At 39.1% G+C, this 25,976-nt stretch overlaps 1 protein-coding gene across 1 annotated transcript in view; it reads right to left on the bottom strand.

The window, feature by feature from the left end:
- The window catches only part of prkn (parkin RBR E3 ubiquitin protein ligase), a 162,550-nt gene that overhangs the window by 49,416 nt on the left and 87,158 nt on the right, over positions 1-25,976 (bottom strand). Inside the window, 1 exon segment of the mRNA XM_083540027.1 lies at positions 22,460-22,596. Coding sequence (XP_083396153.1) covers positions 22,460-22,596 — 137 coding nt within the window.

Raw genomic sequence — 25,976 nt, 5'->3', positions numbered from 1 at the left:
CTTATCTTAAGGCTAAATTGTTCATGAATATATTGATTACCTACAGGTGTTTTAACTGAGCTTTTAAATACTATAAATGATCACCAGCTCATACTTTAGACAGTGAGCAATTGTTGTTGTTTTTTTTATTTTTTACAGGTAAAGGCATCACAGGACAAAAAACATTTCCATGATTAAATTCAACAATTGAAATTAGAGAATTAAATCTGTAATAATTGAAATTTAATTCCCTCACTCTTTAATGTGCACAAATGCTGTTGGTATACAATATTAATCAATAAATGCAATCAGAAAGATGTGCTGAATCAAGTGCTTTTTTACAAGCTGCCAAAAAATGTACATGGAAGCCTTATTGTTAAAGTGACCCACATGATAATTAATGGGATAATTACGGCTAAAGCTTTTTATATATATATTTTTCTGAAAGTGCTGGAACAACAAGGTCAATCTTTCTTTCTTTCTTTCTTTCTTTCTTTCTTTCTTTCTTTCTTTCTTTCTTTCTTTCTTTCTTTCTTTCTTTCTTTCTTTCTTTCTTTCTTTCTTTCTTTCTTTCTAATTATTACTCTATACACTCAATTTGCACTCAAAGGGCAAAAATAAGGTTATATAAAATCGGAAATTCTGATCTTTCATTATATTTACATGTTTAGAGGATTTCTTCTGATGAACTAAAGTATTGGAATGAATACACTTAAAGTAAATCATTCATATTTGTTTGCATTTCTCTTGCTTGCATTAACATGTTAAACATGTAAAACTCTCCAAAGAATAGATCATTTTAGGCTCAATCTCTTTTTTTTAACAAGCTAGTAAAATGTACAAATAAAATATTTTTTTTTCCCCTTTTTAATGACCATGTAAAAATATCCAAACTGTTCTTTGCCATAATTAAATTACACCCAGCCCAGTGAACAATTGGCTGACTGGGAAAGATTTTAATTAGCTAAAAAGTCAGGTTAATAGACACAATATAATAGCTCACATAGACAAAGACTGACAGAGTGGCAGGCAGAGGTATTAAAGAGGTGGAAGGGATAAAAAAGGTAGGGAGGGGACCTGGACCCAAACATGCTAGAAAAATCTATCAAAATTATAACTCAATTTCCACTTTAATAAGTAGCTGAAAGAGATAACAAAAAAGTGGCTTTTTCAAAAAGAAAAGAGCCAAGCAATCAATACTCATATAAAAGCACGGTTAGTGTCTTCTCAGCAGACGAAGGGATATGCCATCTTTCACTGGGCTGTGTCCCGTTTGCCTGCGGCGAGCCACCCAGCGCTGATAAAGGGCAATGTGAGGCCTCCAAATCTCATTTTTATTGTCCTTCTTCAGCATGAAGGGCAACTGGCCAGACTGAGAGCCAAGCGGTCACCGCGATCAGTATATGAGAATAATGAGAAAAGGAAAATGTTTTGTGTGAATGCCATTTTCTGAATAGACACCGCAGACAGATTCAGACAGCTAATAAAGTAGGACACCTACACGGAGGACACATTTAGAAAAGTATCAAATGTCGACTGTGAAACTTAAAAAACGTCTTTTGTTCTTTTTTAGGTCCCTTAAAAAGTAATTTTGACTTGCAATAAAAAAAATCATGTGCTAGTAACTGTGCTATTACTGTGAGGAGAAATACGGTTTTAATTATTTCATATACATTCATTATCCACATTATACACACACCTGTATATTCATCCAAATATCCAGTCATTCAGTCATGTAGTAGAACATTCAAAATCAGAATAGGGAAAAAGTGTGTTTGATCACAGCATGTACTTGGCATCAGATGCTACAAGAACTAGACATCTGAAAAAAGGCCATGATCTTGGTTGATGAGCCTGTGCCCTGACAGCCTTAGATTCTTGTTCTTGACTGACAGGAGAGAAAACCAGCATAGTCTTTTGCTGTTTTAGTCCATTCTCTTTAAAATTCAATGTGTTGTGCATCCTGAGGTCCTTTTCAGATCAACACAATTGGAAAGAGTGATTATTACTATATCTTTCCTGGCAGCTTGATTCAATCTGCCTATTCTTTTCTAACCTCCCTTATGAACAAGGAACTTCCTCTTACAGAACTGTCAATCACTCAGTGTTGTTTTTAACACCATTCTGTATACATTTTGGAGAGTAATAAACATTTCTGAAATACTCACCAAACCATCTGGTATAGACATCCATACCACAAATAAGTTAGAGAGATCACACTTTCTTAAATCTGATGTTTGATGCCAACATTAATTTAAGCTCTTGACCTAAATCCTCATGATATTTTGCATTATTAAGTAATAAGATGTGCAGGTGTTTCTATTGGAATGTACACTGAGTATCTCCCAAGCCAAATGTCTACTTTAAATTTACACATTTAATATTCTTGGACTTGAAATACTTGAAAACATATTAAAAGGAAAAGCCAACTTGGTGTATGTAAACTTTTCAATTACTGGAATTCTTAAATACATTTTTAAAGCTGAACTCAATGTCCCTAATCGTCGTTTCATAATTTTTTTGGCCAACGTGAAATGAGTGGAATTTAGAAAACTGTGAATAAATATCTTTAGCCTAGTTTAATAAACAGTGCCTTTCAAAAGTTTGGAAACCCAAGTCAATTAAAAGTTTATGAGACACATGTATGATTCTTTTTTATGTGCAACAAATCAGGTGAAAGGCAAAAATCACACAAAATTAGTCAGTCGGTGTTTAGAAGAAAGTTCAGGAGTCCAAATTTAACATTTCTGACTCTAACAGAATAATTTTTGTAAGACGGAGAACAGGAGAGAACATGCGACAGTCAAACCTGAAAGTGGAAGCTTAATAGTTTAGGATTGTTTTAAAGCAGGGAAGGTTAAGGACTTATTCCGAGTGAAAGGAATACCGAACTAACATGGCACCAACTCCATACACCATGCAATTTCATTTGGAATGTGACTCATTGAAACCGCCTTCACCATACAACAAGACAATGAGCTAAGCAAAGGTCCAAGCTCTTTAAACGTTAGTGTTATCTATCATGGAATGACCTGCCCAGTCAAGTTGAACATCTGTACATTTCGGGATTTGTTTCATGAAAGTACATTTTCATACTTTAGATTTACCGTGATTTCCGGACTATAAAGCGCACCCACTGAATTTGACAAAGATATTTATTAATTTTAATTTTTATTAGATTAATTATTATTTTATTTTTTTAACATAAATAAGCCGCAGTGTCTACACTAAAAATAATGAACTTTACACAGGCTTTAACGAAAGACACTAAATGCAATATGTTGTGCTTCTATTAGGAGCATAGTGGTATTTCGGGAATACAGCATGCCACTGCATTCTTCCGCTATTACTGCGTGTGTGGAGACCGAGGATTATGTCCTTATTATTTTCTGATTCTCACTTCCATGTTTTTTTGACTAACCCATACCGCTGTTGCCAAGAAAAATAAAAAAGCACGAGTTTTTGCTTATATGATTTCTGTTGCAACTGGAGTTAGTGAGCTCTCCCATCACCCAGACTCAACGCGTTACAACGGCTTGTATCTAAACAGTAGACAGACACACACACACACACACACACACACACACACACACACACACACACACACACACACACACACACACACACACACACACACACACACCCCCCCCCCCCCCCCCACCGGCATTTTCGTTAGCTCAAGTCGTCTCATCTCCAAGGAAAATACACTGAATAAAACCTTATTATATCTTTACATTCTCTTTCTATTATGTTTTTTTATACAAGATTTGTTATTTAGAAATTTATTTTCCAATTTAATAACATGAAACATAAAAACAGGGTGTCATTTTGAGGGTTGGAACGGATTAATGCTATTTTAAGTATTTTCAATATGGAAAACTGATTTGATGTGCGAGCAAATTGAGATACGAGCTCGTCCATGGAACGAATTAAACTCGTAGGTCAAGGTACCACTGTATTTCTCTCTGGAGTTTATTTTTTGTCATCGTCGTGCGCCACCGGTGGAAGTTTTTCTCCCGAAGCCGTGCAGCTCAGAACACAGGTGAGGTGCGTTTTTTTTGTTTCGGTTCGGAAACCACTTCGTTGTTTAAGTCGCGGGTTTCCGTGGGAAAAAAGTAGCGGCTTATATTCTGAAAAATACGGTACCTAGTTTGTATAAACAAAAAGAAAACATGCATATGTATCTTAAAAACTTTTAAAGATTAGCTGCTTGCAAACTTTTTAAGGGCACTGTTTTTTTTTTGGCCTCAACTCTATATAAATAGGTTTATCACAATTTGACCATTTCTGAGTTGAGTAAATTTGCTGTGCTTAGACTTTTTGCCTCAAGTATTAGACTACTCAAGATTATCTACTGTCTGCTTTCAAAACAGATTTGTCTGGATTTTTATCTGCACATGGATCCATACTCTAAATCCGAATCTGGTCTGATGCAGTGTGCAGTTTGCTCAACAGCGTACCTTATAAATCAGCAGGATTCCTGATATTAAAGCTAAATTAACTTAAAACTTAATCTAATCATGCACATGTGATACAAAACACTTTAACTGAGCAAAGCTCTTTTTGAATAATTAACGATATATCCTAAATAAATCTAAATTACAACGTGTTTTATTTCTCACAGCAACTGCTGTCTGTCCTCAACAGCGCATTTTTTTCCTATTTCACTTCCTTATTTCAAAGAAAACAGTCCTGTTAACTCCCGATAATTAACACTGCCACTTCACTGCCATTCACTGTTCTACTATTAAACACTACACTGCACTACACATTACACCCTCAATGTGTCTGTACACCTTATCTGCTTCTTATTTATGTGCTTATGTGCATATATACTGTATATCTATATATTTATTCTCTTGCTATATTTTATGTGTAATGTAAATTACTTTTTATATATTTTTTAGTTTACTTAAGTGCTGATTTTATATATATATATATATATATATATATATATATATATATATATATATATATATATATATATACATACACACAGTACAGACCAAAAGTTTGGACACACCTGCTCATTCAAAGAGTTTTCTTTATTTTCATGACTATGAAAATTGTAGATTCACACTGAAGGCATCAAAACTATGAATTAACACATGTGGAATTATATATGGAATTATATACATAACAAAAAAGTGTGAAACAACTGAAAAATGTCATATTCTAGGTTCTTCAAAGTAGCCACCTTTTGCTTTGATTACTGCTTTGCACACTCTTGGCATTCTCTTGATGAGCTTCAAGAGGTAGTCACCTGAAATGGTCTTCCAACAGTCTTGAAGGAGTTCCCCGAGAGATGCTTGGCACTTGTTGGCCCTTTTGCATTCACTCTGCGGTCCAGCTCACCCCTAAACCATCTCGATTGGGTTCAGGTCCGGTGACTGTGGAGGCCAGGTCATCTGGTGCAGCTCCCCATCACTCTCCTTCTTGGTCAAATAGCCCTTGATGCCTTCAGTGTGACTCTACAATTTTCATAGTCATGAAAATAAAGAAAACTCTTTGAATGAGAAGGTGTGTCCAAACTTTTGGTCTGTACTGTATATATAAAGTTTTAGATAGATAGATAGCTATCAACTATATACATGACTATATAATTTATCAATCAATCCATCCATTAATCCATCCAGCTATCTATCTATAAATCTATTTCATGAACAAGCATGTTTACCATGCACAGGACACCAATTTCTGAAATTTCTAGTGAGATTTCCAGTCTTTACCTACAAGTCTGTGTTTGCAATACAAATGACACCAAAAACCAAACATCAACTATGGACCTGGGAACCACTCGCAAAGCCAAGAAACCTCGTAGTCACTGAGTCAACCGCGCACTCCCCAACACGCCGAAATATTCTAGAGACAAAAGGTCATAAACCATGTGACAAGCTTGAACAAAAGAAAAACATGCTCCAAGATAATGACAGCAAGTAAATAATATAAAAGGAAAGTTTTGGAATGGAAGCCCAAACTGAGCATTCCTCGATCAAGGAATTAAAGCTGTAGAAAAATCTGCCAAGTTTCTTCAATAATCTGAAGGACTGCTGCAGGTGGTGCTGCAAGATACTGAATAATGGTCAGTACTTTTTCCCCTCAGATGGCTTATTTTTCTGGCTCTCATCTTGTGCTTCTTTAGATGACATCAGTCACCTAATTTAAATATTTTTCAATTTAAGATTCTTGAGATCTTTTGTTTTATTTGGACATTATGGTAGGAATACAAAAATAACCTTTTCCTACCTGACATCATTGATTCTGACTTCTTGTTGTAAACAATCCATTTAAAATCTGGCTCATAATTGAGCTGCAGCATCTCAGAGCGATTTTTTGCTATGTCTGTCAGTAAAAGGGACCAAGCAATGCTTAGATGTTTTTATATGTTTCAAAGTAAAAAAAATTTTTCTCCAAAAATACATAGGCTAAAACCAGTGGCAGGCCATGCATTTGGAACCTTGGCCTTCAGTGGGGACTTACCCGACTTAATCCACCTCTTAATACCACCACTATCATGTTGCAATAATAGAAACCATCAATACTATACAAAAACGCAATATAACAACGCATGGCATTACAGAGAGGGAGGCATTTCGCATGTGGACAGTTAATACCATTTTACTAAATCTAGAAACCCAGTTAAGACAACTCCAAACCTTTACACTACCACAACAAACGTGCCACCCACATCATCTGGAGCAGTTCAGAATCATTATTTGTCTAATAACATGACAAAAACAAAAAAATGTAAATAAAATACAACCTACTCACCAGAGATGCAGACTCATAATTTGCACCGCTCCTCAGAGTACTGCTCGTATTTACTGGTCTGAAAGTGGTGAACAAACCCTTTCCCAGGCTGAGACAAGCTAGCTAGCTTCGAGGATGGCCGACCTCCTCACGATGTCTAGCTTTTCTTGAAAATGTATTTTTAAAGATTGTCCGAGACCAAATAAATTTCTCTTCCTCCGTAGGCATAAAATAGTTAAACTCAGATGTACTGATGTGTGCTGACCTACAGGTGTGTTTTGCCAGTCGAACTTGGCTGTAACAGTTTCCCTCTGAACAACCAATCAGAGGAGGGAAAAATGCTGACGCTATTCTGTGCCAGCTACCTGGCGCTGTGAGGCGAATATGAAATCTGATTGGTTAAAGAAATCGAGCTATTCCTTAAGGAGTCTATGATAAAAGAGCAGTACTTTGACTTTGAACAGACTTTGAAGGCCCTGGGCAAATTAGATTGACATGGCAGCACATAGAGGCTGAAATCTGATTGGACAAAAAAATCTAACCTCCACATACACGTACTGAAAGCAGTGCAGCCAAGAGAAACACTACGAAATGAAGAGAATAAACTGTTGGGAATAAATTAATACGATTTCATGGAACAAATATTAGAATTTAGGTTGTAAATGTAGGTCAGTGCTTCTGATAGTGTTTAGGCCAGCAGAGAAGGCTTTGCTGGCACTGACCGCCCACCACTGGCTAAAACACTGACAATGCCACAGCACAGTTTTCCAGAACGCCATTTCTTCATATATGAGCTTCATCAATCACAATCAAAGCTTTGCTAAATAATGTTTCAGCAGCAGAGGGGTTAATAAGCAATGGCCTTTTCACTGAACATTGTGGAATCTACCTTTAAAAGTACAATTGTGTTACTGGGAACTTGTGAGCTTATTCAAGCTTTTGCTGAATTTATAATATTCTATTTTGTTGGTTTTATCAGTTGAACTTGGTTGACCTTCCCAGTTCTAGATCATGTCTATTTGTGGTTCAAATGTTTATTTGAGTCCCAGATACAAATATCTGGAGAACTGAACCGATACAATTTGTGCTGCACTCCTAAAACATCATAAATCATGATAAAAGGTACAGTAATTGTATCGGTCATAATGAAAATATGCCACGGATGATGAAAGTGCACGAATGGGATACCATCAATAACCCTGGACCTCAGCAGATTTTCCTCCACTTCTTTCCACATTTTAGCCCATGTGAGTGCGAAGAGCGAACGTACCTTTCAGACAGATGGCGTGTCAGGTCGCTCTCTGACAGCACAACTGAATATGTCTTGCTTTTTGCTTTCGTCTTGTCCAAATTTCCAGCCTTCTAATTAAGATCTAATGATCTTTTTGATTAAGGTGTGTTGTGTATGTGTGCGTGTGTGTGTGTTGTTGTGCTGGGTTCTGCTCTTCCAGCCCTGTGATGAGGATTAATGGAGCAGCACATGCCAATGTGCTGATGAGATACTGATGCCACTGGTATGGCAGACAAAACACAGCACCACAAATGAAGGTAGAATGCTTAAACAAAACCAACCCACACTTTCCTACCACTACATTACTTTACTAGTTGGGAATTGAGTAGGAATTTTTCAGCATACCAAGCACCACTTCCTGTGTGTACTTCATCGACAGTGCATTAATGTCAAAATCTTTTTCAAACCGCTCTGGAGATTAATACCTGTTCGAAACTGCACCACTTACATCAACTACACTGATGCCAGTGGGCCCATAATAGCCTGCTGTCATTGGGAATGTAGTCTATATTTCTAGAACGGAAGATATGCAATTATTGCTAGAAAACTGAGGGTTGCAATGCAGCCAAGGAGAAAAACAGGCCCAGTACCAGTATCATGGTGTTTTATAAACAGTTTGTGATCTTATATTTTTTTGCAACAGTCAAATTCCTCAAATCCATTTGTCAGCTTTATTATAGAATAAAGGAAAGCTGACAAAAAGAAACTTTTCTCTACTTTTTTACCACTTTGTTTTTCCATGCTGTTAATAAAGTCCTACATTATCATAACATTCAATATTTGAATGGGAGGGAGCTTTTCCTTGTCACAGTCACCACTGGTTTGCTCATCAGGGATAAACAATTATAAGGAACTAGCGTATAGGCAATAAACGTACACATTCCTTTATTTCTGCTTTATCTGTGTTAAGTTGCTTTGGGACAATATCCATTGTAAAATGCACTATACAAATTAAACTCCAATACATACAAGAACACTATGTTATCAGAGTGTATAAAATAGCAGACATTAAGGTTTTTTTTTTCCATTGTGAGATTGTAAAACTAAAGTGATTTTGTCTCTGATAATATACATTCGTTGATGAAACTCGTGGATATTGCTCTTTAACTCTCTGGATTTACACCATCTCTTCTACTGTGATGTTAATGACACTGTCCTTCAAGAGGAGAAGAAAGCATGTATCTACCCAGCAGGCACTGCTAGATGTCACTAGAATCAAAAAGTCAGAAAAGTCAGCACGAGTAAATTTTAATCACCCTTTCGTTCTGTTGTCCTGTAACATCGCCTATATAAGGAAGTGCCATTGTAGGAAAGCCCCTTTATGAAATGTGTCAACAGACTCTAAAATATGCTGATGCAAGAACATCTTACCAAAATTAAACATTAAACATGGCAGCACAAAATTATACACAGAATATTGGGTGAAAAGCTAAAACAGAACAATGTGTCAAAAACAACTGTCCCTGATCACCAAATTAAAGATGTCTTTCCTAAGTGCCTCCATTGTACATCCACCGAAGGAGTATATCGTGTGTGTACAGGAAGTCTCACTGCTCTCTTTTCCTCAGCAGGCAAAAATAAAAAGACAATAGCTGCATACATTATTTGGGCATCCATGCCACCTTTCCTTCCATTCATCATTCAAGGTGGAGTCAGGGCCAGTATAAGTGCCTTTTGTTTGAACCCTGCTCATTTGATCACATTATACATCAAGCGAGAGCCAAACAAGGTTTAGAGCCCCTGCAGTTGAAAGAAATCAAACCCATTTTGGGCATTTGTGTGTGTGTGTGTGTGTGTGTGTGTGTGTATAAATATACAGTATCTCACAAAAGTGAGTACACCCCTCACATTTCAGCAGCTATTAAAGCATATGTTCTTAATGGACAACACTATACAAATGAAACTTGGATATATGTTAGTGTAGTATTAATATATTATAATAATAATGTATGCATATGTGTAGAGTATGTACTGTATGTCTATGCCTTTGTACAAGATTATGTAAAAGACTGTGTGGGAGGGGAGTTAATGTCTCCCAGTGGAATAGTATATTCATTCCTTTGAACGTAAATAGTCCTTCCAAACCTTTTATTTTTATATATACAGTACAGACCAAAAGTTTGGACACACCTTCTTATTCAAAGAGTTTTCTTTATTTTCATGACTATGAAAATTGTAGAGTCACACTGAAGGCATCAAAACTATGAATTAACACATGTGGAATTATATACATAACAAAAAAGTGTGAAACAACTGAAAATATGTCATATTGTAGGTTCTTCAAAGTAGCCACCTTTTGCTTAGATTACTGCTTTGCACACTCTTGGCATTATTTTGATGCCTACTTTGAAGAACCTACAGAAAAAAAATTTGCCATGATGCACACATCCTGCAATTAAAACTGTCCATTTGTGGAAACATAACCAAAGTTTAATTCTATGAGCAAGTGTGCAATTGAATCAGTTGTATGAAGCATATCATATTCGAAGCCAGAGAAGAAAATCTTAAAACGTAATACTAACTTAATGCCAGAATTTTTTTTTTAAACTCAATATGAATGGAATAAGAATAAATAAATAAAAGATATGGCTGTGCATTACTTTAAAAACTTTGTGTATATATAGTACACAGTAGCGATGCAAACAATTACTACAAAATCAAATTACAGTTTACAGCATTTTACAGACCTTATCCAGAGCAAATTCCATTTATCCTAATCATACAAGTGAGCAGCTATGGTGTTAAGGGACTTGCTCAAGGGGTCCATGAGTGGCAGCATGGGATTTGAACTCACTACCTTTCGGATCCAAAGTCCAATGACTTGACTACTCAGCTACCACCTCCTTCTTTCTATTAATATACAATTGTTAATACTAAAAACACATTTCTTTGTGTCATTCCCAAAGTGATTTGAAGGCGTAATAAAACCAATTGTGGGTGTTAAATAAATAGTATTTTGCACATTTCAGTTAAAATACATCCTATGTATCCAGTTTTCTGCCTAAAAGGATAATGCTTTCAATAAGCATTATCAGTTTGAATCCAGAGATAACAGTAATAGCAGAATTTCTAAAACGTTTTGTATAGTCCAGACGCAAAGACATAAAAATCCTTTCCAGTGCTATTATCAATGAAAGATAATGTTCCCTCAAGGAATATTGTTAAACAGTGCAGCCACATGCTCGACTTTACCCAGGACTATTAATAGAAGCCTGTCATGGAATTGCAGCTAAAAGATGCAGGTACTTGCTGAAATATTAATTAGGACCACAGACAGTATTTACTGATAATCTCAGTAAACAGAATGTGTGCGCCCATGAGAGCATTAATCAGCTTTAGCTAGATGAGCATTAATAACCACTGACTAAACTGACTGCAGCTATTCATTTGTGGTTAAGAAGCTATTTCCGCCACACCTGCTAGCTGGGATCCTGAAGAGACAGCATTTAAGTATATTTTTTTTCAGCACTGATAAAATGTCAGACTGATTTCAACAGGTGTCGCTGATTTCAACAGGTGAGGAAGCAATTCCACCTTATCTAGTACTCCAATGGCCAACCAATGGCTGGTTCAGTCCTAAAAACGTGCAAGCCTGCACATATCAGACGTGTGATAAACGTGCCAAGCGCAACAGCATGCAGTCGACCATACTCTGAGTCATTTACGAAAATGCTTTCTAAAAACCGAGAACGGGATCTCTGTGGGATGTTGTCAAAGGGAGTGCGTTTTGAATGTGAGCGTGTTATGAACGAAGACGTTAATTAATTCCTTTGCGGAAAAGATTAAGGGAACAGCGCTGCTGTTTGTGACACTGTACAGCATAGAAACCTGCACACATCCACAGCACATACTGGATAGGGAGGCCTGGATAAAAAAAAAAATAAAAAGAAAGGAAAGAAAGTGAAGAAAATGGTATTTTGTTAGTCGCTGCAGTGCTTCACTCAAAGGGAAGGACTTCAGTATTTTTACTGTGCAGCATTAATCTAGAAATTTTATTGCACTAGACTTTCAGCATTCCTATCAACCTCCCTGGTATGACTCACAGGGAACATGAACCAGTGGTATTAGCAGATGTTTTTAGACCAAACCTAGAACCTGAAACCTAATTAAATGTATGCCAAATAAAAATGCAGGTCATGGAGCTCTTGATGCACAGCTTTTATGCTAATGTTGCTTCCACAGACAGTTTAGAACTGACTTTGTAAATCGATAGCGTTTTTTCAGTTTTTGACACTGCTATTTCTTCATAACAGCAATTACAGTTGAAAAGGACAGATCAAACAGGGCTTACATTTTAAAACAGTGCCATATTTAAATGTATGTAAGCTGGAATTAATACATTTTATACAGGCATTTTTTAAACAGACAATATCTGCTGGATCCTCATCCTTACATAATTAAACTATATAAGACAAAATCACTTCAACAGCCTTTATAGTGCATAACATGACCAAAAGCAATCCATTTAGGATTGGCCCTTTCATAGCTCAAGACTGTGATTACGTATAAGAGTAGAGGAAGGTGCACACAGGTGGACAATGTTCTATGTAGGAGATGCAACCTGAAGGAGATTGGAGACTGTAAGGTGTTGGCGGGGGACAGTGTAGCTAGACAGCATCGGATGGTGGTCTGTAGGATGGTTTTGGAGGTGAAGAAGAAAAAAAGGAGAGTGAGGACTGAAAGAAGAATAAGATGGTTGAAACTAGGAGGAAGACTGTAGGATGAAATTTAGGAAAGAGGTCAGACAGGGGCTCTGTGGTGGTGAAGAGGTGCTGGATGATTGGGCAACTACTGCAGAAGTGATTAGGGAGACAGCTAGAAAAGTACTTGGTGTGATATCTGGAAATAGAAAGCAAGACAAGGAGACGTGGTGGTGGAACAAGGAAGTGCAGAAGAGCATAAGGAGAAAGAGGCAAAACAAAATTGGGATCGACAGAGTGATGAGAAAAGTTGACAGGAGTACAAGGAGATGCAGCAGCAGGTAAAGAGGGATGTGGCAAAAGGAAAGGGCATATGAGGAGCTGTATGAGAGGTTGGACACGAAGGAAGGAGAAAAGGACGGACGTGGAAGGATGTGCTGCAAGTTAGAGCGATAAAGGATGGAGATGGAAATGTGTTGACTAGTGAGGAGAGTGTGTTGAGAAGATGGAGGGAGTATTTTGAGCAGCTGATGAATGAGGAAAATGAGAGAGAGAAGGTTGGATGATGTGGAGTTGGTAAAGCAGAAAGTGGATAGAATTAGTAAGGAGGAAGTGAGAGCAGTGATTAGGAGAATGAAGAGTGGAAAGTCGATTGGACCAGATGATATGCCGGTAGAAGCATGGAGATGTTTAGGAGAGATGGCAGTGGAGTTTTTAACAAGATTGTTTAACAAGATTTTGGAAGGTGAGAGGATGCCTGAGGAATGGAGAAGGAGTGTGCTGGTGCCGATCTCTAAGAATAAGGGAGATGTGCAGACCTGCAGTAACTACAGGGGAATAAAGTTGATCAGTCACACCATGAAGTTATGGGAAAGAGTAGTGGAAGCCAGGCTGAGAGAAGAGGTGACCATCTGTGAGCAACAGTATGGTTTCATGCCGAGGTAAAGCACCACAGCATTATTTGCTTTGAGGATGTTGATGGAGAAGTATAGAGAAGGTTAGAAGGAGTTGCATTGTGTGTTTGTGGATTTAGAGAAAGCGTACTACAGAGAGCCGAGAGGAGTTGTGGTATGGTATGAGGATTCAGGTGTGTCAGAGAAGTATGTGAGGGTGGTGCTGGACATGTATGAGGACAGTGTAACAGCAGTGAAGTGTGCAGTAGGTACGACAGACTGGTTCAAGGTAAAGGTTGGACTGCATAAAGGATCGGCTCTGAGCCCTTTCCTGTTTGCAGTAGTGATGGACAGTTTAATGGAAGAGGTCAGACAGGAGTCTCCCTGGACTATGATGTTTGCAGATGATATTGTTATTTGTGGTGAGAGTAGGAAGCAGGTTGAGAAGAGCCTGGAGAAGTGGAGGTACGCACTGGAGAGAAGGGGAATGACAGTCAGCAGGGTACATGTGTGTGAATGAGAGGGAGGGCAGTGGAGTGGTGCGGTTACAGGGAGAAAAGGTGGAGAAGGTGAAGGAGTTCAGGTACCTGGGATCAACAGTGCAAAGTAATGGAGAGTGTGTTAGAGAAGTGAAGAAAAGAGTGCAGGCAGGGTGGAGTGGGTGGAGAACAGTGGCAGGAGTGAAGTGAAGATGTTGAGGTTTTGTTGGGAGTGACGAGGATGGACAAGATTAGAAATGACTTTATTAGAGAGACAGTGCATGTAGGACGTTTTGGAGACAAGGTGAGGGAGGTGAGATTGAGATGGTTTGGGCATGTGCAGAGGGGGGACATGGGGTATATCAGTAGGAGAATGCTAAGGATGGAGCCACTAGGAAGGAGGAAAAGAGGAAGACCAAAGAGGAGGTTTATAGATGTGGTGAGGGAAGACATGCTAGTAGTTGGTTTGAAAGAGGCAGATGTAGAGGACATTAGGGTATGGAGACGGATGATCCGCTGTGGCAACTACTAATAGGAGAAGTCGAAAGAAGAAGAAGAAGAAGAAGAAGAAGAAGAAGAAGAATAGCTAATGACTCTGATTGTAAAACATTGAGGAAACAGAAATATCAGATGAAAACCTCTTCATAAAACATTACTAAGTCGTCAGGGAACATTTGAGCAAGACAGGACGGGAATCTTCGTTCTCAAAATTCACGCATGAAAGAGTAGTGTTTCTTTTATCGTACCTCTTTGCAACTATTTCACCACTGACTAAATTTATTTCTTTTTCATTTTTAATACAGTTGTACCTAACCTTTCGAATAAAGTTACTTTTAACAAGTTTGATACATCACTTCTTTATGACTATATAATAGTATTAACACTTGCATAAAGAATTATTAGCTCTGGTCTCAGTGAGCTGATGCTGCAGGTAGTCTCATGTATCTAGGGTCAGCTGTTTTGAGGTTCCTAAAACTTGCCCATGTAAAATTTAACTGAGGCTTTTCCCATAGATTAATTTGAGATACATTTTTCAAACTCCAAAACTAACAACCAATAGCGAACAGAAAAAGTACACTATATGGAACACCTGACTTTCCGGCCATAAATGGTTCCTTCCATATACTGTTACTACATAGTTAAAGGCACACAATTGGGGAAAAGAGTTTTGTAGCAACAACATAATGTCTGTAATAGCATTAAATTTATACTTTAACTACGAGACCTAAACTTGTAGCATGACAATATGAACAAAGCCAGCTCCATGAAGATAAGAAATCTTCACAACAACACTTAAATCTAGTACAGTAAAACCCTATTGTACAAGCAACTAATAGTACGAGCAAACAAAGATACAACCGACCTTGTTCGCAAAATTTGACCCTATTTTGCAAACAAATTTGCAGGGCACGAGCAAACCCACGCTGCCGGTTCCCCACTTTCAGCCGAGGGTAGCCTCAGTCGCTTAGTTCATCTCGTGTCGCTCGGTCGCTCTCGTTGTTCAGTGCACTGGGTTTTACTGTATAACATCTTTCTAGAGGAGTGGAGGTTACTATTAGAGGACAACCAATTGATTAATCGAGCAGATGCTTTGCATTTTTTATTAATTGGCATTGGCCAATTTTGCTAGCTCGATGAATAGGCAGGTGCATTTGCTAAGCGTTGCTGTACAACATGTGATGCTGCCACTTGTGGCAAACAGATTGCTATTCCACCACTTTTTAAAGAGAACTAACTTCCCAAAGTTCTTATCCTTGGTTCTTAATCTAGCCTTTCTGTATATATTTTATTGGTTAAATATGATGCTACATTTGAAGTGAGAATGAGAATAAAAGTTTTTGGAGAAAGAATGAGAGTAGAGCTGTAGTTTACAGTAGGCTTCATGTAGTCATGGGTAGCAATACCTGCTAACAAGTGCACTGATTGGAAAGCCTTGTGTTGTTCAATAAATTATCATTCTAACTGTTAAGGGGGAAAGAAAAAAATCAGTCAAACACATTGGCCCAAATAAAATCTTCATTATGTTGGCAATCGCTGCCCTGATTTCTAAATATCGGCAATGCGCAGAGAAAAACCCACATCAGCTGACCTTTAGTTATTATAACAGCAAATGGGTAGTAAATGTGGAATAGGATGTTTAAAAAGCACATACAAATCTTACAGTCATTTGTCCACAAACTCTTCCCCATACAGTGTATATTTTAAGTATTCATTCTGTAACTTGGACAGGACACATGGCCCAAACCTATGCCTATGATCTGAAAGCATCAGGTTTGGTGTAAATGTTAGCCAGAGGCTTTGAAGACATGCTTGCAATAAACCGGTGTCTTAAAGCCCTGTTAAAAAAAGAAGGCTAAGGGTAGATTTTTCCCCCATTCCTTCTCTGCTGAGAGAATGACTTCTTTAGCTCCTACCTGTGTGTTTATCAGCGCCATCCGATCTGTATTTCATATTCACCAAACGTAGCTGACAACCTCCGCTGCTCTCCTTTCATCCGTGCCTTTGGACAAGCGCTTCGGTTTAAACTGTTAAAACTTGTTTAAAAGTAGAAATGGCATTTCAGGCTGGAGCGTGACCTTTTTCGAGCAATCTGCAATCCACAGCCACAAAAAAACAGTGATAGATGGCCTTAATCGTACGACGTCACTCTCCGGCCTGCAACACTTACACACGTAGGGTAGGGGGGAGAGCCAGCACAATAGTTACATAAGAATGAGCTGTAATCAATGCAGAGTGCATTAATGGGTTGCAAATCGCAAAGTTATACTTAAACCATACAAAAAATATAATAGAAAAAAATAAACTGAAATAATGTCTATGAGCTCTGCACCCTAAATGAATGGCCATTTTTTTCAAATGGGTGATGGGATTTGGACTCGTTTTTTATTATTTGCATAATGGATATGATGTTTTTTTTAAACCCTGAAAGGCGAATCACATGCAGCAGTGAATGTATGATGATTTCAAATTAATTGTCCTGATGTTGGTGGGTTAAAGTGTTTTGCAGTACTGTGGTGGTTATAATTGTGCTGCTTTGCTCTATGAAATTTGGTTTCACTCGCTGAACTTATTCAGAAACATGCTCGGGCTAAAAATGTTTGTACCATACAGCAAACAACAGACATGAGATCACTGAGGATGTTGCTATTTAGAATCCATAAAGATGAATTAGAATGAAGAATGAATTGCGGTAATTCTGAACTCAAGTCTCCATCAGTGAACAGTTAATAATTCAATAAAAAAGACGCAATACACAAAAAATATACACATTTCCTGATTGCACAGTTGCACTTTTTGAACGTATACTATACAGAAGGGAATTACATATAATCACACTATTCAGGGTCACTTATTTACATTTGCGGCATTTAGATTGGATTAGATTAGTTTTAAATTAGTCATGGTGCAAGGTACAGTTACAGAGCCAATGAAATACAGTTAGCATCTAACCAGTAGTGTATAAGTGGCATATTTACAATAAATAAATAGCAATGTGATAAATAAGGTACGGGGGCTGAGAAGTGCAAAACAAATGAACAAATCGGAAAACAAATGAACAAATCGGAAAACACTAACAAATCCGAAAACAAAATAACAAATGCAAAAACAAATGAACAAATCTTGAATGACCGGTGTCTTGTCCAATTATCGGTAAGTTTTCGGTTTGTCTGACTTGTCGTTGTGTTTTCGGATTTGTTATTGTGTTTTCGTGCAATAATTCAGACAAACCGAAAAAGGTAGGTATAGTTTGCAAATGGAACAATTACCGATCATTGGACAAGACACCTGTCATTCAAAATATACAGGAAGTACAACAGTTTCTCCTTGCTTGCCAATCTTTACTTCTGTTATTTTCTTATATTTAGAGGTGCACTTATCCAAATTAAAAATAGTTTAAAGTAAACGGAGAACTTTACACATGTACAAGAAACAAAGGTATAAGATTTCATTTTCTGTATATCTTGAATGACAGGTGTCTCGTCCAACGATCGGTATTATTTGAGTTTGCCTACAGATGCAATGATGTCTTTGGAAGCTTTCAAGGAGGTCTCAGAGTAAACAAGTGGAAATCTGATTAGTTTAAGCAATACCTTTAAGCAACATGAATGACATTTAACAGCTGCCCTCCAACACACAAGGAAGGAAATGTCCTGGACCTGGTTTTCACCCACCCTACCCCAGCTACAGACATGACTGCCACTCCACTTCCAATTTCTGATCACCTGGTTTCCTTTTCAACCACTCCTTCCTAATTCTCTTCCTCTTATCCGTCCTTACCTTCACTCCATCTCTCCCTCCTCTGTAGCTTTCTGTACTCTTCATCTCTTCCTGACCCTGACTCCTTTTCCTCTCTACCCTCAGACTTTGCTACTGACTCCTTCCTTTCCTCAACCATGGATCACCTTTGCCTCTTGACTACAAATCCCAAGAAGACTTCTTGTCCCACACCCTGGCTGTCAGAAATTTTGCGCAGCAATCAACGAGAACTCAGATCAGCAGAGAGGAAGTGGAAAAAAATCACAACTAGATATAGACCTCGCATCTTACCGCGCACCCCTGACCAAATTTTCTTCGGATGTGACTTCTGCTAAAACTGCCTTCTACAAGGAAAAGCTCAAGGCCTCTGCACAAGATCCTCGTAAACTCCGTAACATCTTCTCTTTACTACTTAACCCCCCTGCCACACCTGCCCCATCCTCCCTGACTGCTAATGACTTTGCCTCCGTCTATGATGAAAAGATTAAGGAAATCTGCCAGACCTTCGCTTCCTCCCCAACAATGACTACACAACACAGCCAGGAATCCCCTACTCCTTTGTTGACAAGCTTCTTAACCTCAACAGTAGATGAGATACTGCAAGTCATCCAATCTTGCAATCCCACCACCTGTCCTCTGGATCCAATCTCTTCAACTATGCTTCAGACCATCACACAAGATCTCCTGCCCTTCATCTCCACAATCATCAATGGGTCCTTAAAATCTGGCTATGTGCCAACTACCTTCAAGCAAGCAAGGGTCATTCCCATCTTAAAGAAACCTGCTATGAACCCATCAGACATCAACATCTACAGACCGGTATCACTTTCTTTCTTTCTTTCTTTCTTTCTTTCTTTCTTTCTTTCTTTCTTTCTTTCTTTCTTTCTTTCTCTTTCTTTCTTTCTTTCTAAATCTCTGGAACGCACTGTTTTTAACCAACTGTCTGTTTATCTCTCACAGAATAACCTCCATGATCCGAACCAGTCTGGGCTCAAAGCGGCACATTCCACAGAGACGGCCCTTTTGACTGTCTCAGAGAAACTGCATGCTTGCTCGATCAGCCAAGCTGTCAACTGTACTTATCTTCCTGGATCTTTTAGCATCATCTGACACAGTCAACCACAAGACTCTCTTGTCTACCCTCAAGTGCCTCGGTATCTGCTGATCAGCATGGGAATGGTTTGCTTCCTACCTGGAAGGTTGCTCATACCAGGTAACATGTAGGGGATCCACATCTGCCCCGTGCAGATTTACCACTAGTCTTCCACAAGGCTCAGTACTTGGTCCCTTCCTTTTCTCCCTCCATACCTACTCCACTGGTGAAGTCATATCCTCACATGGGTTTTCTTATCACTGCTATGCAGAGGACACTTAACTCATCTTTTCTTTCCCTCCATCAGATACCACAGCCTCCGCTCGGATCTCGGCATGCTTGACAGACATATCTTAATAGATGAGTGCTCATCAACTAAAACTCAACCCCAGCAAATCAAAACTGCTGGTCATCCCAGGTGATTCATCTCCAGGTCAAGATCTCTGCTCTTCCCTTCAGCCACTGCTCGTAACCTTGGGGTAACTATGGACAATGAACTGTCCTTCTTCTAACATGTCGCTAATGTGGCTCGTTTCTGTCGATTTCTTCTCTACAACATCCGAAGGATTAAACTATTTCTGCCCACACAGGCTGCCCGGTTGCTTGTTCAGTCTCTTGGACTACTGCAACTCTCTGCTGGCAGGTCTTCCTCTGAACACTATTCCTCCACTGCAAATGAAAACGCAGCTGCACGACTTGTGTTCAATCTGCCCAAGTTCTCCCACACCACCCCACTGCTGCGCTCCCTTTACTGGCTTCCAGTAGTTGCACGCATCAGATTCAAAACACTGATGCTTGCCTACAAGGCCTACTCAGAGACCTCATCACATCTCGCACTGCACCATGCTGTCTGATATCCACCAGGACTGCTCGACTGGTACCATCTTCTCTCGGAATGAGAGGTAAGTATACTTAAAGGCTCTTCTCTTTTCTGGCACCGAGGTGGTGGAATGAACTTCTCCTAGATGTCCGTACAGCGAAGTCCCTGGCTATCTTCAAGCGACGGTTGAAGACCTACCTCTTCCTGAAACACTTAAATAAGCACTTTCCAAGTTTGCTTTTTTGAATTCAAGATTTTCTAATCTTGTGTACCAGTGTAGATTAATTCCTTGCTAGAGACTCAAAGCACTTTTGTACAACGCTCTGGATAAGGCTGCCTGCTAAATGCCGCAAATGTAAATGTAAGCGCTGAAAGCCAGAGGGGGCTAGTGCTAGGCTAAATGCTACCCCTGCTCTACTATCTATCCTGCTAGCAAATGTCTACTCCCTGGACAATAAATTGGACTACATCAGACACCAAGCTACTTGCCGTGAGTACAGACACTGCTGTGTCTTTGTGTTTACTGAGACGTGGCTGAGCGACAGAGTTCTGGATGCTTCGTGCCAACAGAAATGCAGCTCTGTGCGGTAAGATTCGCAGCGGTGGTCTGTGTGTTTACATCAACATGCAATCGTGTGTAGGAACCCTGACCTAGTTTCCACCTACTGCTCATCGCTGTTGGAATTTATGGTTGTGAGATGTAACCTATTTATTTACCCTGGGAATTCACCACCACTATTGTGCTCGGAGTGTACATTCCACCTAGCGCTAATGCTAAGGAAGTGCTTAGTGTACTCTACGGGACCATAAGCAAACTACAAAACACACACCCTGACAGATTATTTATTGTCAATATTTTCAACCATGCAAATTTTAGGACTGTGCTCCACAAATTTCATCAGAATGTGGACTTTGCAACCAGAGGAAAAAACACGCTGGATGTTTTTTACACAAACATCCTGGGCGCATACCAGGGAAGAAGCCCAGCCCCCACCTCGGCTACTCAGACAACATCTCTGTTATGCTGATCCCAGCATACAGACCACTCAACAGATGTTCAAGATGAGCTTGAAAGCAGGTGAGAACCTGGCCAGCAGGATCCATGGACTGCTTTGAATGCACTGACTGTAAACATGTTTAGGGAAGCTGCAAACAACCAACTTAAAGGAGTACACGTCAACAGTGACCAGCTACATTGGCAAGTTCATTGGCGAAGTGACCATCTCCAAGACCATTACCAAACGCTCCAACCAGAAGCCATAGATGACCGCTAAGGTGCGTGCAATGCCAAAATCCAGAGACTCCGCCTTCAGAGAAGGGGACAAGACGGCCTTAAAGACAGCAAGGGCAAAACTGTCCCGTGCCATCAGAGAGGCGAAGTGCGTACACGCCAAGAGAATCCATGACCACTTCCAAGACAATGGAGACACCCGGCACATGTGGCCGGGCATCCAGGCGATCACAATTTACAAGACAACAATTTATAATTTGAATTTATAGGGCATTTCAAACATTTTTATTTTTAAGTTGCACTAGTTGCCTACATGTCTTCATCAGCAAGGTAAAAAATGCCCAAATTTCACTCTTTAAGCCTGTCTTTTCCACAAATTGCGAGAATTAAACTCATTTTCTTTATCTGTAAACCTGCAGCTGGACTCCCTTCGGAGTCGCAGTATAAGAAAAATACAATGTCAGATTAGTTCTGGCCTATTTGAATCCAGCATCGAAAGCACTGAACGCTACCACTTGCAGCTTTACCCTAGACGCTGCGTTTGCTTAAGGCCCACAAATTTGTGGGAATCTGTAAGAGCAAATGAGTGTGAGTGTGAGTGTGTCTGTGTGTGTGTGAGGCAAAGAGGTGAGACAGATAAAGAATTCTTTTGCTGATGGGAGGTCAGCATTTCTCCCTGGAGCCCCATTATAGCATGGCAGTAAAGAAAGTGCAGACAGAGACACGTGGAAAAGCGACACTAAGTCGTGTGTATGTTGCACAGAGAGAGAGAGAGAGAGAGAGAGAGAGAGAGAGAGAGAGAGAGAGAGAGAGAGAGAGAAAGAGACTGAAAGAGACAGAGAGAGAAAATCCAATGCTATCATAGTGTCTCCCTTCACGCCAGCCACCAAGCTCCTATCATCAATCACAGGTACACACACACACACACACACACACACACACACACACACACACACACACACACACACACACACACACACACACACACACACACACAAACGAACAGGCATGCCTGCTCATGCCTACCAGCACAGGGGAGTGAGTAGCCCACCGCAGGGTCATGGATGAACTGTCGATCGTTCAGTCGGGTCACACAGTACACGTGGAAACAATCCAGACAGATCACATGACGCTCGGCACACTGAGCCACCAGAACAGGACTACTGCAGGAAAGAACACAGCAGATTATATCCACTAGCATTGACCATGTGCACGTCATGGTTTCTGCAGGTTTAACCAAGTTACATTTAAGACTTTTTAGGACCTTTTTAAGACCTACTGTAATCACTACACCAAAAAACACACACACACATAAATATGTTATTAGCAACTGGCCTTAACAAAGCCCTAAATAAATTTTTTTCAAGCCAAGTATCACTAAACTCGCACAAGATTCACAGCAATAACACAAAGCTGATTGGCTGTTGCATCTTGGTCTCATCAGAATCAGGTTAATTGGCCAAGTGTGTTGACACACACAAGGAATTTGGTTCCAGCTCTTAGTGACTCTCAAAGTACAGACATAAATAAAAAAAAACTATACATTCAGCTTGGACGATACAAAACAGACAAGACAAGACAATACAGACTATATAAGACAATATAGACAGTATGAGTATTAAATAGGGATACAGATTATATGACAGATCAGTAATGTACATAAAGTGTGAGTGCATGGTAGCGTAAATGACAGTATTGTGCATCAGGTATGATAAAGAGTTTACTATAAAACTTTGTACAATATATAGCAGCCATAGTGTGTGTAACATACAGATAATGTGATGACTGACAGTTTTAATAATGCAGTACTTATAGATATGAAGCAGGGAATATCATTATGGTCAGTTGTTAATGAGGCTGATTGCTTGAAGAAAGAAACTGTTCCTGTGTCTGGCAGTTTTGGTAAATTTGTACTGTACTTGTAATACAGTGAATTATATTTGGACTAGTGAAAGAGCATTTTAATGAGCATTAGAGGTAGAGTTACATGGACATTAGACAAATTAAGTTGAAGCACTCAAACAATGAAGTTTATGAATAGGTTGTGGTTCCACATGAGGTCCCACTATAACTCACGCTATAATGCAAATTAAATCTACAGTTATCACCCTTTCTCTTTTGATTGTATTAGTATTTTTCTTTGCATAGTCGTAGTATTAGAATTTTACTCATCTGCAGTGCCACGAGGCAGAACTCAATTTCTTTGGACTAGCTCTGGATGCTGCATCCCCTGAGGCTTCCCAAATAACTAAGCACTGTGTGCGGAAATCGCTTTGTTTAAAGACAGCATGGGGCTCAAGACAGCAGCAGAAGGGGCGATCCGGTTTTGATACCAACTTCGCAAATACAGGTGCATGTATAAGAGATAAAGAGTGCAAAGCCAGAGCAATATACATAAGCAAATCCTTATTACATTAACCCACATATGGAATAGTAATGGCACCCTGTCTTGCTGATTTGTTTGGATAATATTTGTTTTTGCCAATCAAGAATTGAGATTTCAAAAATGCCACATGCTCAAAAAAAAAAAAATGCTTCAAATTCACACATAGTTGACTTCTACAATGATTTTCTCAGAAAAACTCTTGCTGTTTATTCATCTCACCCTCAATAGTACACACACTTGATCTTAAGTCAGCCTGCTAGCATTGAGCTCTCTTCTGGTAGTTCTTAAAGAACACGCCTGTGTCCTTGCCTCTGCCCTTCAGAAAGGAGGAGGACCAAGCAGGAAACGAAAGGACTAAGGCCAAACAAAAGCCAACTCGGGAAGCTAATTGCTGCACCACTTCAATCAGTTCTTGATTTGAATGGCGAGTCTCGCTGATTGGGCTGCATTGTGCCAGATCGCGCCTTCTTTTCATCATCCAGAAGGTGGCAAAAGCTGTTCTGAACTAACAGCTAACTGCTGACCTTCAGCACGAGCGCACACTGCACCGAGCCGGGTGATTGCAGCTACATAGGAGTGGTGGGAGGAAAATTTTTTACTCGCTGAGGAGGGTTAACCATCAGTCATTCTGTTTGTCTTAATCACCTGTTTGCTTAGTAGTAATAAAGTCATGGCTACAAAACCCGTGATTTTTAACCACTCGCTTGTGTTGTGGCTTAATTTTCAAGGTGTAGTTTTCATATGGAGTAGCCATAAAAATCAAGAGACCTTGTGAAGCCTTCTGTGTGACTGTGCTAAACTGTGTTAACTTTAATCTCAAAAACTTGATGCTAGGATACAATGCCTTGCATAAATATTCACCCTCTATTCCACCTGCTGTAATATCACAAAATGTAATTGAAGTATGACTTCCTATTCTCTATACTTCTTGAGGGAACTTGAGGAAGATAATTTGGCCACTGCATCATTGAAAGTATCCCGACTAACTCAATCACAGTGTGGTAGGACGGCTCTATGGTGTGTAAACAAAAAGCCATGCATTAGCTCATCATTTGCACCCAACTACCTGCCTCTGAGCATCACAGTAGATGTCCATGCAGTAGGGATGTGCATCTCCATCAATCTCAATGTCAATTATAAACGATGACTGTATCTCAGTGTATAAGATGTGTGACTTCTGATTGGAAAGTCATGGTCATGGTCGATGGGTTCAAACGCCAGCAACACCAAGCAACCACTGCTTGGTCCTTAAACAAGGCCCTTAACCCTGCAATTGTTCAGCTGTATAACTGAGATTAATGTATAAAGCTCTGGATAAGGGCATCTGCAAAGAGCCTGAAATGTAAATGTAATGTAAATTTACTATCTGTAGATACACATTGTATTGTCTCACATACTGTTGTACCTATAATCTAAATATTTTATATACAGTATATTTATATAACTTACACATATACTTTTCCCCCTATTTTTATGCACACACGTTCACATCCTCAATTGCAAAACAGTTTGGGACAGTTTGTAAATAAGTCTCATAAAAACCATATTTTATTTATTTATTATTCATTTGTATCATATTTTTATCAGAGTAAAAAAACATATCAAATATCAAATGTTTAAACTGAGGAAATGCACCATTTTAATGTAAAAATAAGGTAATTTTGAATTTGATGGCTGCAACACGTCTTAGTGTTGGGACGGGGCAACAAAATGTTGGAAAGCTAATTGTTCCTGAAAAAAAGAAACAGCTAGAGAAACATTTTGCAACAAATTAGGTTAACTGAAAACAGCTCAGTAACACGATTGGGTTTAAAAATCAAGACAGAGACTCTCATAAGTCAAGATGCACTGAGGTTTATCAATATGTGGATAACTGCGTGTTCAAGAGATTCTTGCAGGTTAAATCTTAATCATGCAAAGAAGCAGCCATACAGTATGTGAAAATGACTAAAATGCTGCTGCCTTCTCTGGGCCAAAGCTTATTTAAATGGACTGAGGCAAAGTGAAAATTGTTCTGTGATCAGACAAATCAAAATTTCTATTTCTTTTTAGAAACCATGGACATCAAAACCTATGGACTAAAGAGGAGAGGGACTATCTGGCTTGTTTTCAGTGCTCTGTTCAAAAATCCTCATCTCTGATGGTATGGGAGTGCAT

Source organism: Silurus aristotelis (assembly GCF_946808225.1).
Source record: "Silurus aristotelis genome assembly, chromosome: 4".
NCBI lineage: Eukaryota > Metazoa > Chordata > Actinopteri > Siluriformes > Siluridae > Silurus > Silurus aristotelis.
This window is presented reverse-complemented; position numbering and strand designations above follow the sequence as displayed.